This window comes from Hemitrygon akajei, chromosome 9 (genome assembly GCF_048418815.1).
Source record: "Hemitrygon akajei chromosome 9, sHemAka1.3, whole genome shotgun sequence".
NCBI lineage: Eukaryota > Metazoa > Chordata > Chondrichthyes > Myliobatiformes > Dasyatidae > Hemitrygon > Hemitrygon akajei.
Window position 1 is genome coordinate 154,977,471 of NC_133132.1, and position 17,419 is coordinate 154,994,889.

The following is a 17,419-nucleotide window of genomic DNA, read 5'->3' on the forward strand; positions in this document are numbered from 1 at the left end:
TCTTTCCAATTTGCAAACATTTTAACCACATCTTTATAATTGCTAGGGGGAAAAATGAAACATAGTATGTTTTTCAAAAGTTTCCACAGTGAAACTCAGGGGAGGGCATTATATCTTTTAATGTTGAAAGCAAATTATAAACAGTGTATGTTTTCCTTGTATAATTGATGCTGAACACATCAGATTAGTTCTCCCTTCCTTATCCTCCTGTATTTTTATGTGGATGTCATTAGCAATACCTTTTCCCAATGCTCTAAGTATTTTAAGAGATTCTTAAATTTTAAGAGATTTATGGTCATTGGATTTATTGAGTATGCCCACAATAAACTGAATTTCAGGGTTCTATATGTTGACATATATGAGGGTGATTGATTAAGTTCATGGCCTAAGGTAGAAGGAGTCAGTTTTAGAAAACCTAGCACATTTATTTTTCAGCATAGTCCTCTCCTACATTTACACACTTAGTCCAACAGTTGTGGAGCATACGGATCCCTTCTTTGGTAGAAGTGGCCCACAGCAGGGGTGATTGATAAGATCATGGTCTAAGGTAGAAGGAGATGAATTATTAACTTCGAACTTTCTGCATAATCACTCAAAGAGTTGAACTGCACGTGCATGTAACGAGAGCTGTATAACTCATCTCCTTCTACCTTAGGCCACAAACTTATCAATCACCCCATACTGTGGCCCACTTCTGGAGGTCCAAAACGCGACTTCTACAAAGAAGGGATCCGTGTGGTCCACGACCGCTGGACTAAGTGTGCAAATGTAGGAGAGGACTATGTTGAAAAATAAATGTGCTAGGTTTTCTACAATTGACTCCCCCTACCTTAGGCAACGAACTTATCAATCACCCCGCGTACGTACTTTGATAATCAATTTACTTTGAACTTGGAACATGAGCACTAGATCAGTGGAATTGGCAATATTGCTGAACAATAGTTACCTATTTGGGCTTCATTAACCAATCAGCCATTTGCATTGCCATTTTTGTTTTGAAGAATTATCAATAGCCTGCTCTGAGGTAATTTTCATTTGTAACATTCATGAGATTGGTAGTTCCAACTTCGAAATTATTTGCTGTACCTGACATCCACTAGGCTTTGACAATTTAACTTGTTTACGAAAGGATAAGTTACCTTTTTGCCAGACAATATTCTTTCTCTAACCACTTACCATTGTCTTACTATTATTGAAGGTGGTCCCTCTCGCATTTTTAAATGCACGAGCACTTCACCTCCAATAAACAGTTATTTTCCATCATCTTGGCATTGGGATGGCATTGTGATGGCTGCATTAATCAATAGCTAATATTAACAATTAATAATTACCCAGGGAAACTCTCTCTCAATTTCACTGCAGCCTTTGAGGTATTAAGCTTTCATAGGATATAGGTAGGAATATGATAGGGACTTACAGAATATTTAACAAGCAATAACAATACTGGAATGGGAATGCATGTCCAAATCACAGTGATGTGTAACTCTGAAGTGATAATGTTTCTACAAGACTACTATTTACCATAAGACCATAAGATACCGGAGCAGAATTAGGCCATTTGGCCCATCAAGTCTGCTCTGCCGTTTCATCATGGCTGACCCATTATTTCTCTCAGCCCCAATCTCCTGCCTTCTCCCCATATCCCTTCATGTCCTGACCAATGAAGAAACTATCAACTTCTGCCTTAAATATACACAAGGACTTGGCCTCCACTGCTTTCTGTGGCAGCGAATTCCACAGATTCACCACTCTCTGGCTGAAGAAATTCTGTCCAAAAAGGATGGCCCTCTATTCTGAGGCTATGTCCTCTGGTCCTAGACTCCCCCTCTGTAGGAAACATCCTCTCCACAACCACTCTATCAAGACCTTTCAATATTCGATAGGTTTAACATCCTCATTAGTTATATCACCAGGGGGAACTAATATTAATATGATATCAGTACATTCTCTAGGTTGTATGTACTGTAACCAGTGGAGTGGCTAAACAAAGATTAAAACATCTCTAAAGATTAGCTTTATTTACCACATGTACATTGAAACATACAGTGAAATATATCAGTTGCACTAACGACCATCACAGTCCGAGGATGTGTAGGCAGCAGCCTACACGTGTCACCATAATTCCTGTGCCAACGTAGCATGCCCACATCTTAATAACCTGAAGCACGTCTTTGGAATGTGGGAGGAAACCCGAGCACCTGGAGGAAACCCACGCAGTCACAGGGAAAACATACAAACTCCTTACAGTCAGCAGTGAGAAGTGAACCCGGGGTGCTAGCACTGTGAAGAGCTGTGCTAGCTTTTTGCCAAATTAACCCCAGCTATATAAAGCTGAGGAAATAGCCAGCTGATTCTCCTTCCCTAACGTGGTGCCCGAAATGCAAGGAGATACACAATATGAAGTTAGAGATTTATCATTCCTGAAAAGAAAGTGGACTATTAAGTTACTAAAATAGGATGAATATTAGTTAAAGAAAAATTATGCAGACTGTTTTAAGCATTTTGGAATCATTAATACTTATATTTAGAGTGGAAAATATAAAAAGGCAGTATTTCCAAGACGTAAGAAAATCAATTATCCTCAACTATTTTGTCAAGTGCATTTTGTGTCTGATATAATTTTTTTTCCAGAAATGAACCCTGTTGATTTCTGAAATGTGGTCAACAGTGCAGATGCTGTCTGAAGAAAGACCATAAGATATAGGAGCAGAAGTAGGCCATTCGGCCCATCAAGTCTGCTGCGCCATTCAATCATCCCCACTCCCCTGCTTTCACCCCATACCCTTTGATGCCCTGGCTAATCAAGAACCTGTCTATTTCTGTCTTAATTGCACCCAATGACTTGGCCTCCACAGCCACTTTTAACAACAGAGATTTACCATTCTGTGACCAAAGTAAATTCTCCACGTCTCGGTTCTAAAAGGACGTCCTTCAATCCTGAAGTCATACCTTCCTGTCCTAGAATCCCCTACCATGGGAAATAACTTTGCCATATCTACCGGGTAATCTGTTAAGGCCTTTTAACATTCGGAATATTTCTATGAGATCTCCATTCATCCTCCTGAACTGCACAGAATACAGCCCAAGACCTGTCAGATGTTCCTCATGTTTCACTCCTGGAATCATTCTTGTGAATCTTCTCGGAACCCTCTCCAATGTCAGTATATCCTTCCTAAAATAAGGAGCCCAAAACTGCACACAATACGCCAAGTGTGGTCTCACGAGTGCCTTATAGAGCCTCAACATCACATCCCTGCTCTTATATTCTATACCTCTAGAAATGAATGGCAACATTGCATTTGCCTTCTTCACAACCGACTCAACCTGGAGGTTAACCTTTAGGGTATCTTGCACAGGAACTCCCAAGTCCCTTTGCATCTCTGCATTTTGAATGCTAAATCTAAATAATAGTCTGCCCGTTTATTTCTTTCACCAAAATGCATGATCATACACTTTCCAACATTGTATTTCATTTGCCACTTCTTTGCCCTAAACTATTTAAGTCTCTCTGCAGGCTCTCTGTTTCCTCAACACCACCTCCTCTACCTATCTTTGTATCATCATCAAATTTAGCCACAAATCCATTAATACCGTAGCCCAAATCATTGACATACATCATAAAAAGCAACAGTCCCAACAATGACCCCTGTGGAACTCCACTGGTAATCGGCAGCCAGACAGAATAGGATCCCTTTATTCCCACTCTCTGTTTTCTGCTGACCAGCCAATGCTCCACCCATGCTAGTAACTCCCCTGTAATTCCATGCACTCTTATCTTGCTAAGCAGCTTCAAGTGCAGCACCTTGTCAAAGGCATTCTGAAAATCCAAGTACACCACGTCTACTGCATCTCCTTTGTCTACCCTGCTTGTAATTTCCTCGAAGAATTGCAGTAGGTTTGTCAGGCAGGATTTTCCTTTCAGGAAACCATGTTGGCTTTGGCCTATTTTGTCATGTGCTTCCAGGTACTCCATAATCTCATCCCTAACAATCGATTCCAAAAACTTCCTAACTACTGATGCCAAGTTAAAATCTTTTATTGTTATCCAGGTGTGTATTATAAGATAGTTTATCAGCTGTAATCTAAGGTGAAAACCAAATCCTGAACACATTTCCACCTGAAGTCACTAAGAATAATTATTGTGATTTAACTTCTCTTCTCTCTCCCACAATTACTAGTACTGAGATGAACTGCAGACTTAACTATCCAATCTTTTGAAAATTGGGAATAAGTCAGCTAATAGAGTAAATGTGACGTTTTACCACACAATGTTAGTTACTACCTAAAACACTGAAGAAACCTCTTTATTCCAGCACATTATTACCAGAACTCTGAACATACAAATGTCAGTACAAATGTCAAACACTAAATTAGAGACAGTAAAAAGAAAAAGTTTGATACATACATCTATCTTTTGAATTCTCTCATTATGCGACAAGGTTTTATTGAATGCATAAACTTTTATCTGATATGTTGAACCTTGCTGAAGGAATGGGACCTAAAGCAGGAAAATGAATATTGTTAGTTGAATACAGTCAAATATCTTTTACATATATAAAGTACTTTGCAAAAGTACTATGCACATATATATAGCTACAGTGCCTCAGACTTTTGCACAGTACTGTAGTAATTTTATGTATTGCACTGTAATGCGGCCACACAAAAAAATAAATTTCATGATATTTGTGAGCGATGATAAACCTGATTCTAATATGGGTTTCTATTGTGGACTGAGAATGGGAAGGGGGCAAGGAGAGGGGAGTCATGGTTGGGAAAAGGGAAGGGAGCGAGGAGGGAGCGGGAAGCACCAGAGAAACATTCTGTAATGATCTCGCCTCAGGGCTGGGTGTGTCTGCCCCCAGTGAAACCCCTGCCCCTGACACTCCTTCTCTGCCACCTGTTCCAAATCCTTCTCATGGTGATCCACCCACACCATTCCCAACTTTATTTGCTCCTGCAATATTTACAAACTCAATCTCTGCTCTACATTGACTTAAGTACCCTTACTATATGTGACTAAGACTTTTGCATAGTACTGTGTGTGTGTGTATATACAGACACACGCACACATGTACATCAGATGGTAAGGTTGATTCCTGTGCATACATACCATTTTGTCAACAGGATAATTTCTCAGTGAGTTATGCAGTTCTTCATGTGTTCTTCCTTGACCCCACAATTCAAATATTGACCTGCAAAGTGAAGAACAGATGCTATGTTGAAAACAAACTCTTCAGACAAATTATGTAGCTAAACCATGCTCAAGGTACAATACCAAAACTCATTATTCTGTAAACTGTAGAAGGTGGAAATGTAAAACAAAATACTTGGGCTATGTCCACTCTCGACCGGATAATTTTGAAAACGCCGGTTTCACGTAAAAACGATAGGCGTCCACACTATGCCTTTTTGAAAATATCTCTATCCACATTGAAACGGAGATTTCGGCGAATCTCCTCCTCCTGCATAAGCACAGGACACATCGACCGAAAACAAGCAACATGTTTGGTGTCGAACCTCGCCGTAAAAGTGCACGTTTGTGTAGTTACAGACTAGAAAAACTTAAAACGACAGACAGCTGTTGGCTTTCGCGCAGGAGAACTTAAAAGTAAAAAAAAACAAATACTGGAGCCTACGGAGGCAACCGACAGGGAGTTCACAGACAGATTGACCCGGCTGACGACAAACATTGAAAAACTGACTAACTCTGTTGCATTAACAAAGCACCTTGTTAAATGTATAAAACATGTCTGCATCAGTGTTACCTTGTATTTCCATATGAAGTTACATTAAGCTGTTAGAGAAGTACTTGCATAAATAGGTAAAACCACCTTCATATGTGCAAGGACAGAAAACAGGGCAAAGTGAGTATACTTATTTATTCAGTAAGTTATGGGTCATAGTATTTGGTGAGTACGTTTCTAACTCTTCTGGCATCAGTCTTCTTGCTGTCTGTTCTGAAATTGTTAGGTTGCGTTCAAGAAAACAATGAAATAGCGTGCTGCCATCTGACAGCGTTTTCAGAAGTCTCCGGTTACCCCGTCCACACTGATCCGGCCAATCCGGCATTTTCAAAAATATCCAGCCCGGAAAGCGTTTCTGAAAAGCTCCAGTTTCGGGGGATGAAAACACCATTTTAGTGTGGACGAAGGGTAAAAACGAAGAGAAAAAGCTTTGGTTACGGATTTATCCAGTGATAAGTTTATCTAGTGGACATATCCTTAGAAAATCAGGCACCTTTATGAAACAAGAATCAATGAAAGTGCTAAACTTTACAAAACTCATTAACAGCTTTTTTTGGGAAGTATGTTTCAAACTTTTACCCATGCTGTTTGTGAAGAAATGCTTCCTACTCCAGTTAAATTATTTTAGACTTTTCATCTCCATCTATGTCTTTTTCCTTCTGCTTCTTCTGATCACGACTAATCCTTAAAGATGTTATTTCAGTGCTAATGCAAACCTGTAGATAAACACTGGGGCAACTTCGTAATTTCCCTGTGTGAGCAGTCGACTAAAAGAGGAAATAAGAGGCACAAAGTCCAGGATAGCAGAGCAGGGGTGGGAAGGATTACACTGTTTACACAGTAAATGGTAGGGCACTGAGGAGTGCGGAGGAACAAAGGGACCTGGAGTTCAGATACATAATTCCCTGAAAGTGGCGTCACAGGTAGACAGGGTTGTAAAGAAGGCTCCTGGCATCGTGGCATTCATAAATCAAAGTATCGAGTATAGGAGTTGGGATGTTATGGTGAGGTTTATAAGACATTGGTGAGGCCAAATTTGGAGTATTGTGTGCAGTTCTGGTCACCTAACTATAGGAAGGATATCAGTAAGATTGAAAGAGTGCAGAGAAGATTTACTAGGATGTTGCCGGGTCTTCAGGAGTTGAGTTACAGGGAAAGATTGAACAGGTTAGGACTTTATTCCATGGAGCGTAGAAGACTGAGGGGAGATTTGATAGAGGTTTACAAAATCATGAGGGGTATAGACAGAGTAAATGTGAGTAGGCTCTTTCCACTTAGACTAGGAGAGATAAATACAAGAAGACATGGCTTTAGGGTGAAAGGGGAAAGGTATAGGGGAACATCTTCACTCAGAGAGTGGTGGGAGTGTGGAATGAGCTGCCATCTGACGTGGTAAATGCAGGCCCACTCTTAAGTTTTAAGAATAAATTGGATAGATACATTGATGGGGAGGTCTGGAGGGTTATGGACTGGATGCAGGTCAATGGGACTAGCGGAATAAAGTTTTGGCACAGACTAGAAGGGCCGAATGGCTTGTTTTCTGTGCTGTAGTGTTCTATGGTTCTATGATTCCATAACAGTGTATGGACAATCTTTTCAGTATATATGATAAAGCACAGTATGTTGACCCAGTGTTGCACGTGAAATGTTTGGAAAATGATCTGGAGAAGCAGACAGAGCAGCCAGAATTCACACTTCATAATGGAAGCAATTATAAACAAAAACAAACCTCTGAAACATTACAGAGGGACGTTATAAAACCCGGGAACAGAAACAGTCAGTGCTGGAAACACTGAGCTGATTTTCTGTTTTTGAATGCTGAGATTATCCCTTCTCACAATAAGAATCCTCTCTTCCATTCTACCTAGACCCAGAGCACCTGACAATACTGTTAAATTGTGTATACAGTGGCTGCAACTCATGTTAACCAGATCTGTTAAACAACCATAACTTATTGTTGGATTATAAATACTTGCATGACAGCCAAATGCCTGAAGCTGGTGCCACAGATAATATTTGACTAACGCTGTTCCTTCCTGCGACTCGGGCAGCATCTTCACTGCATTTTTGTCTGTTTCTTTATGAGGCCAAGTTGCTAGCTCGACGCTCAACCCAGCATGCAAGAAGTCGGCTGGATTCAAACCCGGGACTACTTCCCTCAAAGTCCAGTGCAGGTGCCACTACACCACCCGCCGACTTAGCATTTGACTGAATTCTGTGTTAGTTACTGTAACAAGGGCACTCACTTTGCACACACTGTCCGCCTCATGACTGCTTTTGCCACCTCCTCGGAAGGAATACGTACGATCCAGAAAGGAGACTGAAAAGCAAAATAACCTTACAATCAGCTACAATGCTGACATCAGAAAATGAGCATCTTTAAACTGATAAAGCACTAAGAATACTGAAGCAAGCTGGCAAATACGAATCAACATCAAAAAGAGCTTGGCATTAAATGGAACTCTGTTGCCAATAAACTTCTAGAACTCAGTTTGCTGCTCTAGCGAGCATGCACTAACATATTCACTGAAAGAAAATGGCAACGTTAAGAAGGCAAAAACAGATCAGTAACTTTAGTTACACCTTCTCTTTATCCAGCTTTGAGCTCCCTGCAGTTTTCTGGCCAACACTCCACAGCAGGAATTGCAGATCTCTGTTAGACCTGTCATCACTGAACACCTATCACCATTTATGTTTAAATGCACTAAGAATGAGGAGGCAAGGCATTGTGTTGTCTGACATTTTCCTTTGTCAATCATGTGGTGCGGGATTTGATGTTTATTTCTTGTACTGTAAACTACAACATTCATACACCACATTTAATAGTAAGTATACCCCACTTTCCATCATAGCCATCTCCCCTACAGATATATAGGTAGAAAAGGCAGATCATAAAAAATCTTTTTCCCACAGTGAATCTCTCTTCCCACAAGAGAGGGCGTAGATTTAAGATGAGAGTTAAGCGGTTTAGAAGAGATCTGAGGGGATTTTATCACACAGAGATTGATTGGCATCTGGACTGCACTACCTGTACACAGGATAGAGATGGATGCTCCCATGATATATAATAAACAGCTGGACAAGTACTTGACTCACAAGGCATAGAAGGCTATGAATGTAATATGGATAAATAGGATTGTAGTGTAGTATGTTCCAGTAAGATGGCAGCTCATTCAATTGCAGTGGCTTCTAAAGGGTCAGCAGAGATGTTATTGTACTTTTAAACTTTTTTTTTACAGTCGCTGGACCTTACTGGACATTAAGAACTTTAAAGAACTGTAGGTCTATCTCCTCAGCGAGTTGCTCGCTGGTGGAGAAATTGAAGGAGCTGGACTTGGGTGCAGATTGTGCTGCTGCCTGTGTCAGAGAGGCGTCGGAGGAAATGGCGTGCGAAGGAGACGCACGGTCTAACAACAAGTGGTCGTTTTAGTCACTTTTCTTGTGATTGCAAGACCCCACTGGACATTGTCAGTATGGAATAGTGCAAGTCCAATTCACAGATTTATCAGCAGACGGTAGGGGAGCTGGGCAGCCTGGGTCACAGCAAGGTCTAGGCCTCAAGCTGCAGAGTCGCCTGCTTACAGCCACCCAGGGGAGAGGCGTCAGGGTGGCACAGTGGCCAAGCTGCCCCCCACTGTTCACTCAGCAGAAGACAAACCAGATTGTGGTCAACTACAGACTGCTGCAACATTTTTCGACTCAGGGTCTTGGACTATATTTATTTTCTGATATTTTATATGTGCTATATGTGTCTTCTGCTGTGTGTGTACTGTGTTTTTCACCCTGGCCACAGAATAATGCTGTTTTGTTTGGCTATATTTTTGGGTATTCATGTATAGCTGAATAACAATTAAACTTGAACTTGAACAAGGTACACAATACATTTATGTACATGGTGATGTATGAATTTAATCAGCATATCGTTCTTCCTTTATGTAAGAAACACTCAGTAAGTGAACAAATGACAATTAAAGGTCACAAGACTTGGAACATTAACCTCTGCAGCTTCTTCAACAGTTGTATTCCAGCTTGCTTAGTGATGCTATTGCTGATTTTCAACAACAGTGGTATTTTCATTTTGTGTGCGTGTTGTTCCTTTCCGTGCCTTGTGATGCATCGGGCGGCAACCTTGCTGTTTCCTTAGCATATATTTGTCTTTTACAAAGCCGAGTTGCTAGCTCAACGCTCAACCCTGCGTGGTTAGAAAACGTATAAGGAGCCAGCCAGATTCGAACCCAGGACCACTCGTCTCAAAGTCCTGTACGGATGCCACTTTACTACCAGCTGGCTAAATATTTTTAATTTTGCCTTAATAAAATCTCTCATTTTGCAAATATTAAGTTACAAGCAATCCAGATAACAAGATATCAATCTGTGGATATGTAAAGAAGTAAATCAGTAATTATAAACCCAACCAAAATATTAAGTTGCTGCTCTGCTTACACATTATAAAATACAAAATATTACAAAATATAAAATATAAAATACAAAATATTACAAAATATAAACATAACATACCCTCTCATCAAAGTTTTCTTCACAACTGAACTGGCATTTACAAAGCGAGAACAAGGATTTAATTTCCTGCAACCAAAAAATAAATAAAAATTTAGTGCGTACTGAGAATGGTATTAATGTTGAGAAGCAGCTAAATCAAAATTTCTTTCAAATCAAAACTTACACAGTATTACCAAGCATTTATTTGGCTATAGCACAGGTCTTTCGAATCTAAGCAGCAATATTCCTCTGTCTTTTGTTCATGGCATTTTAATTGTGGCAGCAGCTACATATTTGCACTAACAAGTGAATAAAAAGTCATAAAATCTACAAAATAACGTAATTTTTAAAATCACACCGAGCAACTGAGAACTGTCAAATGAATCACCGGTAAACCACTGGGTTGAATTAAAACAATAACACTCATTCGAATTGTTTATGCCAATAGCATTAAATTGCTAAGAATACAGATTGTCCGTTGCCCATTCAATCCCTGATCTAAGCAGAGTAACACAATGAGGCAATCTCAAGCATGCGCACGCACACACAGATGAAAACTCAATGCCAGCAGGGAACTCTCCAGTGTTGTCCTTCAACAATGCAAGTCTTTGTTTGTCCATTATCACCTGCTTTATTTGTGTTGGCGATAGAGCCATTAGCTGAATTAATTAGAATGGACCCAGACATTAAGGGTTTCAGAGTTAATCAGGAAGAATACAAGATTAACTTATTTGCTGATGATGTTCTGCTTTATCTAACAAACCCATTGCACTCGTTGCGTAAATTATCCTATAGATTAGAAGAATATGGGAAAATATCAGGTTATAAAATAAATTGGGATAAAAGTGAAATTTTACCTCTTACTAAAGGAGATTATAGTCAATGTCGATTAATAACCCAATTTAGATGGCCGGCAAATGGTATAAAATATTTAGGTATAAGAGTTGATAATGCCATAAAGAATTTATATAAATTAAATTACTTACCACTATTGAAAAAAATTCAATAAGATCTTGATAAATGGATGGTATTACCAATAACATTAGTAGGTAGAGTAAATACCATAAAAATGAATATATTCCCTAGACTACAATACTTATTTCAATCACTACCAATACAACTACCCCAAAAGTTTTTTCAAGAGCTAAATAAATATGTGAGGAAGTTTCTTTGGAAAGGTAAGATGTCAAGAATATCGTTGGAAAAATTGACATGGAAATTTGATCTAGGAAGGTTACAACTTCCAAATTTTAAGAATTATTATAAAGCAAATCAACTTAGATTTATTGCATCTTTTTTTGAGAAAGATAAACCGGCATGGATTAGAATAGAACTAGATAAAATAGGAGAAAATACACCAGAAGATTTTATATATAAATGGGAATCTAAATGGATACGGGAAAAGAAAGAATCTCCTATATTAAAACATTTGATTGACTTATGGAATAAAATAAATGTTGACGATGAGACAAAGAAATCCTTATTAGCAAAGAGATCTTTAATTCAAAATAGATTTATTCCTTTTACAATGGATAATCAACTTTTATATAATTGGTTTCAAAAAGGGATTAGATATACAGGAGATTGTTTTGAAGGAGGTTTATTAATGTCATTTGATCAAATAAAGAATAAATATAAAGTATCAGACAACACTCTTTTTTGTTACTTTCAACTAAGAGCTTATTTAAGAGAAAAATTAGGTCAAACAATGTTATTGCCGAAATCTAATGAAATAGAAACTTTAATTCAAAAAGGAAAGATTAAAAAATTCATCTCTTGTATGTATAATTTGATTCAAAAACAGGCAATTAAACAAGGAGTCCATAAGTCAAGACAAAAATGGGAAAGTGACTTGAATATTAAAATTGAAGAAAAAAATTGGTCAAGACTATGTCTTGAGAGTATGGCAAATACAATAAATGTCCGGTTAAGATTAGTGCAATATAATTTTTTGCATCAATTATACATTACACCACAAAAAATAAATAAATTAAACCCAAATTTATCCGATCAGTGTTTCCGATGTAACCAAGAAATTGGTACTTTTTTACATTCTACTTGGTCTTGTTCTAAAATTCAACCTTTTTGGACAAATTTAAGAGTTTTATTGGAACAAATTATTGGAATACAACTTCCACATAATCCAATATTACTTTTACTAGGTGATATTGAAGGGATAAAACCGATACCCAAATTGAATAAATATCAGAAAGAAGTTATAAAAATTGCATTGGCAGTAGCCAAAAAGGCTATTGCAGTTACTTGGAAATCGGATACATATTTAAGTATAGATCGTTGGAAGAAAGAAATTTATGGCTGTATTCCACTTGAAAAAATTACTTATAATTTAAGAGATAAATATGAAACATTTTTGAAAATTTGGCGCCCTTATTTACAAAAGACAGGATTAAATATATAGGTGCTCCGAAGATGAAATAATTGGTTATTTGGGGAAATAAATAAATATATATACTAAAGTTATTACGAACTCCATGGAGCATGTGGGGATCTTCCAATATCCAGGCACTCTTTCTTTTTTTTTCTTTCTTTCGTTCTTTCTTCTTTTTTTTCTATAGGGATGTTAGGGGGAGGGTTTAAGGGGAGGGGGGATGGGTAATATACATTTCTTTCATATACCGGTACTTTTATTCTGTAATTACTTGAAAACACAATAAAAAAAAGTTTAATAAAAAAAATGCGTCTTTGTTTTCCCTTCAATTAACTGCATACCTTCACCAGATCTGAATTTTTCATTTCCTTCACAAATATTCATCTCACACTTCAACACACACTGAAGATGGCAGTAGTGCAGATTTAAAGACCATGAAATAAACAATATAAAGTAAGCTAATTTAAAAGCTTTATCACAGAGAGCAATCACCTGAGCACAAATAATGGTACGAGGAAGGACCAGCAATGATGTAGCTCCAGCAATCATCCTCTCAAGAACTTTACATGATGGCTATATTCACAAAATTAGCATGACAATTGCTCAAATTACTTCTATATTAAAAGAGAACAGAAAGTAATGCTGACATTTGTAGAAGGCCTACAAGATAGCTTTTGAGAGCAGCTTGTGGTTGAGCCCACTAGGGGAACTGCAATTCTGGATTGGCTGTTATGTAATGACCCAGATTTGATTAGGAAGCTTAAGGTGAAGGAAACCTTAGGAGGCAAAGATCATAGAACATAGAAAATATATAGCACATTACAGGCCCTTTGGGCCGCAATGTTGTGTTGGCCATGTAACCTATTCTTGATGCTGCCTGGAATTACCCTGCTGCATAGCCCTCTATTTTTCTAAGCCCCATGTACCTATCTAAAAGACCCTATTGTATCCGCCTCTACCACCTTCACCGGCAGTGCATTCCATGCACCCACCCCTCTCTGTGTGAAAAACTTGCCTCTGACATCCCCCTTGTACCTACTTCCAAGCACCTTAAAATTATGCCCCCTTGTGTTAGCTATTTCAGCCCTGGAAAAAAGACTCTGGCTAGCAACATGATCAATGCCTTTCATCATCTTATACACCTCTATCAGGTCACCTCTCGTCCTCCATCACTCCAAGGAGAAAAGACCAAGTTCACCCAACCTATTCTCATAAGGCATTCTCTCCAATCCAGACAACATTCTTGCGAATCTCTTCTGCACTCTCTCTATACCATCCACGTCCTTCCTGTAATGAGGTGACCAGAACTGAACACAGTACTCCAAGGGGTCTAATTAAAGTCTTATATAGTTGTAAAATTACCTCACGGCTCTTGAACTCAATCCCATGGTTGATGAAGGCCAACACACCATACGCCTTCTTAACAACATTCTCAATCTGCACAGCAGCTTTGAGTGTCCTATTGACATGGACCCCAAGATCCCGCTGATCCTCCACACTGCCAAGAATCTTACCATTAATATTATATTCTGTCTTCAAATTTGACCTACCGAAATGAACCACTTCACACTTATCTGGGTTGAAGTCCATCTGCCACTTCTCAGCCCAGTTCTGCACCCTATCGATGTCCCGCTGTAACCTCTGACAACCCTTCAGACTATCCACAACACCCCCAACTTTTGTATCATCACCAAACATACTAACCCACCCTCCTACTACCTCATCCAGGTCATTTATAAAAACCACAAATTGGAGGGGTCCCCGAACAGATCCCTGTGGAACACCTCTGGTCACCGACCTCCATGCAGAATATGAACCATCCACAACCATCCTTTGCCCTATGTGGTCAAGCCAATTCTGGATCCACAAAGCAAGGTCTCCTTGGATCCCATGCCTCATAACTTTCTGAATGAGTCTCGTGTGGGAACCTTATCAAATGCCTTACTGAAATCCATATACATTACATCCACTGTTCTACCTTCATCAATGTGTTTTGTTACATCCTCAAAGAATTCAATTAGGTTCGTAAGGCATGACCTGCCCTTGAGAAAACCATACTGACTATCCCTAATCAGATTATGCCTCTCCAAATGCTCATAAATCCTGCCTGTCGGGATCTTCTCCAACAACTTGCTCACCACTGAAGTAAGACACACCGGTCTATAATTACCTGGGTTATCTCTGCTCCCTTTCTTGAATAGGGGAACAATGTTTGCAACCTTCCAGTCCTCTGGTACTTCTCCCATCCCAATTGATGATGCAGAGATCATCACCAGAGGCTTAGCAATCTCCTCATTCACTTCCCACAATAGCCTGGGGTATATCTCGCCCGGCCCTGGTGACTTGTCTAACTTTATACCCTTCAAAAGCTCCAGCACATCCTCTTTCTTAATGTTTATAAACTCAAGCATTTCAGTCCGCTTTAAGTCATCCCCACAATTGCTAAGGTCCTTTTCACTGGTGAATACTGAAGCAAAGTATTCGTTAAGTACCTCCGCTCCCTCCTCCGACTCCATGCACGTTTCCACTATCACACCTGATTGGTCCTATTCTCACATGGCTCATCCTCTCGCTCTTCAAGTATTTGTAAATGCCTTGGGGTTTTCCTTAATCCTGCTCAACAAGGCCTTCTCATGGCCCCTTCTGGCCCTCCTAATTCCATTCTTAAGCTCCTTCCTAGCAACCTTATAATTTTCTACAGCTCCAACAGTACCCAATTTCTTGAACCTTTTGTAAGCTTTTCTTTTCTTAACTAAATTTTCTATATCCTTTGTACACCATGGTACTTTAACCCTAACATCCTTTCCTCAATGGAACATACCTGTGCAGAACTCTATGCAAATGTTCCCTGAACACTTGCCACATTTCTGCCGTGCATTTCCTGAGAGCATCTGCTCCCTATTTATGTTCCCAGATTCTTGCCTAATAGCATCATATTTCCCCCTACCCCAATTAAATGTTTTCCCAAATTTTCTGCTCCTAACCCTCTCCAGCACTATGGTAAAGGAGATAGAGTTGTGATCACTACCTCCAAAATGCTATCCCATCGTCTGACACCTGACTAGGTTCATTTCCCAATAGCAGATCAAGTACAGCCTCTCCTCTAGTTTACTCATCTACATATTGCGTCAGGAAACCTTCCTGAACATACTTAACAAACTCCACCCTATCTAAACCCCTTGCTCTAAGGAAATGCCGGTGAATATTAGGAAAGTTAAAATTACCCATTCCAGAATCTGCCTCCCTATCAAATACCTGGGGATACGAATTGACAATAAACTGGACTGGTCAAAGAACACTGAGGCTGTCTACAAGAAGGGTCAGAGCCGTCTCTATTTTCTGAAGAGACTGAGGTCCTTTAACATCTGCCGGATGATGCTGAGGATGTTCTATGAATCTGTGGTGGCCAGTGCTATCATGTTTGCTGTTGTGTGCTGGGGCAGCAGGCTGAGGGTAGCAGACACCAACAGAATCAACAAACTCATTCGTAAGGCCAGTGATGTTGTGGGGGTGGAACTGGACTCTCTGACGGTGGTGTCTGAAAAGAGGATGCTGTCCAAGTTGCATGCCATCTTGGACAATGTCTCCCATCCACTCCATAATGTACTGGTTAGGCACAAGAGTACGTTCAGCCAGAGGCTCATTCCACCGAGATGTAACACTGAGCATCATAGGAAGTCATTCTTGCCTGTGGCCATCAAACTTTACAACTCCTCCCTCAGAGTGTCAGACACCCTGAGTCAATAGGCTGGTCCTGGACTTATTTCCACTTGGAATAATTTACATATTATTATTTAATTATTTATGGTTTTATATTGCTATATTTCTACACTATTCTTGGTTGATGCGACTGTAACAAAACCCAATTTCCCTCGGGATCAATAAAGTATGTCTGTCTGTATCTGCTCCTCAATGTATCTGTTATAATATGACAGAATTCATATGAACTCAACCTATGGACTCAGTTCACCTCATGTTCTCAATATTTATTGCTTATACATTAGTTACTTAGAACTTTGAATTCACCTTGCAGTTTCAGAAGAAAATAAGATCAAATGTATCAGTATTACAGTGGAGTAAAGGGGATTACAGAGACACGAGAGAAGCTGGCTGAAGTTTATTGGAAAGGGACATTAGCAGGGATAATGGCAGAATAGCAATTGCTGGGGGCACCTATGAGAACTTACTGAAATGCCCAAATCAAAAGCCATAGATGAAGCGGGAGTTTCGTAATCTGCTGAGGGCTAGATCTGTGGCATTTAAGTCTGGCGACCCAAGTCTGTACAAGAAAACCAGGTACGATTTGTGGATGACTACTTAAAGAGTTAAGGAACAATTCTGAGTGAGGATGGAGGCAACATCAGATGCACGTCAACTCTGGCAGGGTGCCTACGAAGCGAAACCCAACATAATGAATGGTAGTGAGCACAATGCCTTTTATGCTCACTTTGAAATGGAGAATAAAACTACAGCTATGAGGATCCCTGCAGCACCCAGTGACCCTGTGATCTTTTTCTTTGAGGCCAACTTCAGGTTGTCTTTCAAGAGCGTGAAACCTTGCAAGGCAATAGGCCCAACAGAGTATCCGGTAAGGCTCCGAAAACTTGTGCCAACTACTGGCAGGACATCCGAAGACACTCTCAATCTCTCACTGGTACAGTCGGAAGTTCCCACCTGCTTCAAAAGGGCAACAATTATACCAGTGCCGAAGAAGAGCAGCGTGAGCTGCCTTAACGACTACCGTCCAGTCGCACTCACATCTATAGCGATGAAATGCTTTGAGATGTTG

General features: G+C 39.6%; 1 protein-coding gene across 3 annotated transcripts in view; it reads right to left on the reverse strand.

Annotated features, from left to right (window-relative positions):
* trmt11 (tRNA methyltransferase 11 homolog) overlaps positions 1-17,419 on the reverse strand; it is a 79,003-nt gene that overhangs the window by 48,551 nt on the left and 13,033 nt on the right. For all 3 annotated transcript variants that reach the window (XM_073057345.1, XM_073057344.1, XM_073057347.1), the window contains 4 exons: positions 10,263-10,328; positions 7,991-8,064; positions 5,111-5,192; positions 4,406-4,498 (listed from right to left, as the gene is read on the reverse strand). In XM_073057345.1, coding sequence (XP_072913446.1) covers positions 4,406-4,498; positions 5,111-5,192; positions 7,991-8,064; positions 10,263-10,328 — 315 coding nt within the window. The remainder of the gene's footprint in view (positions 1-4,405; positions 4,499-5,110; positions 5,193-7,990; positions 8,065-10,262; positions 10,329-17,419) is intronic.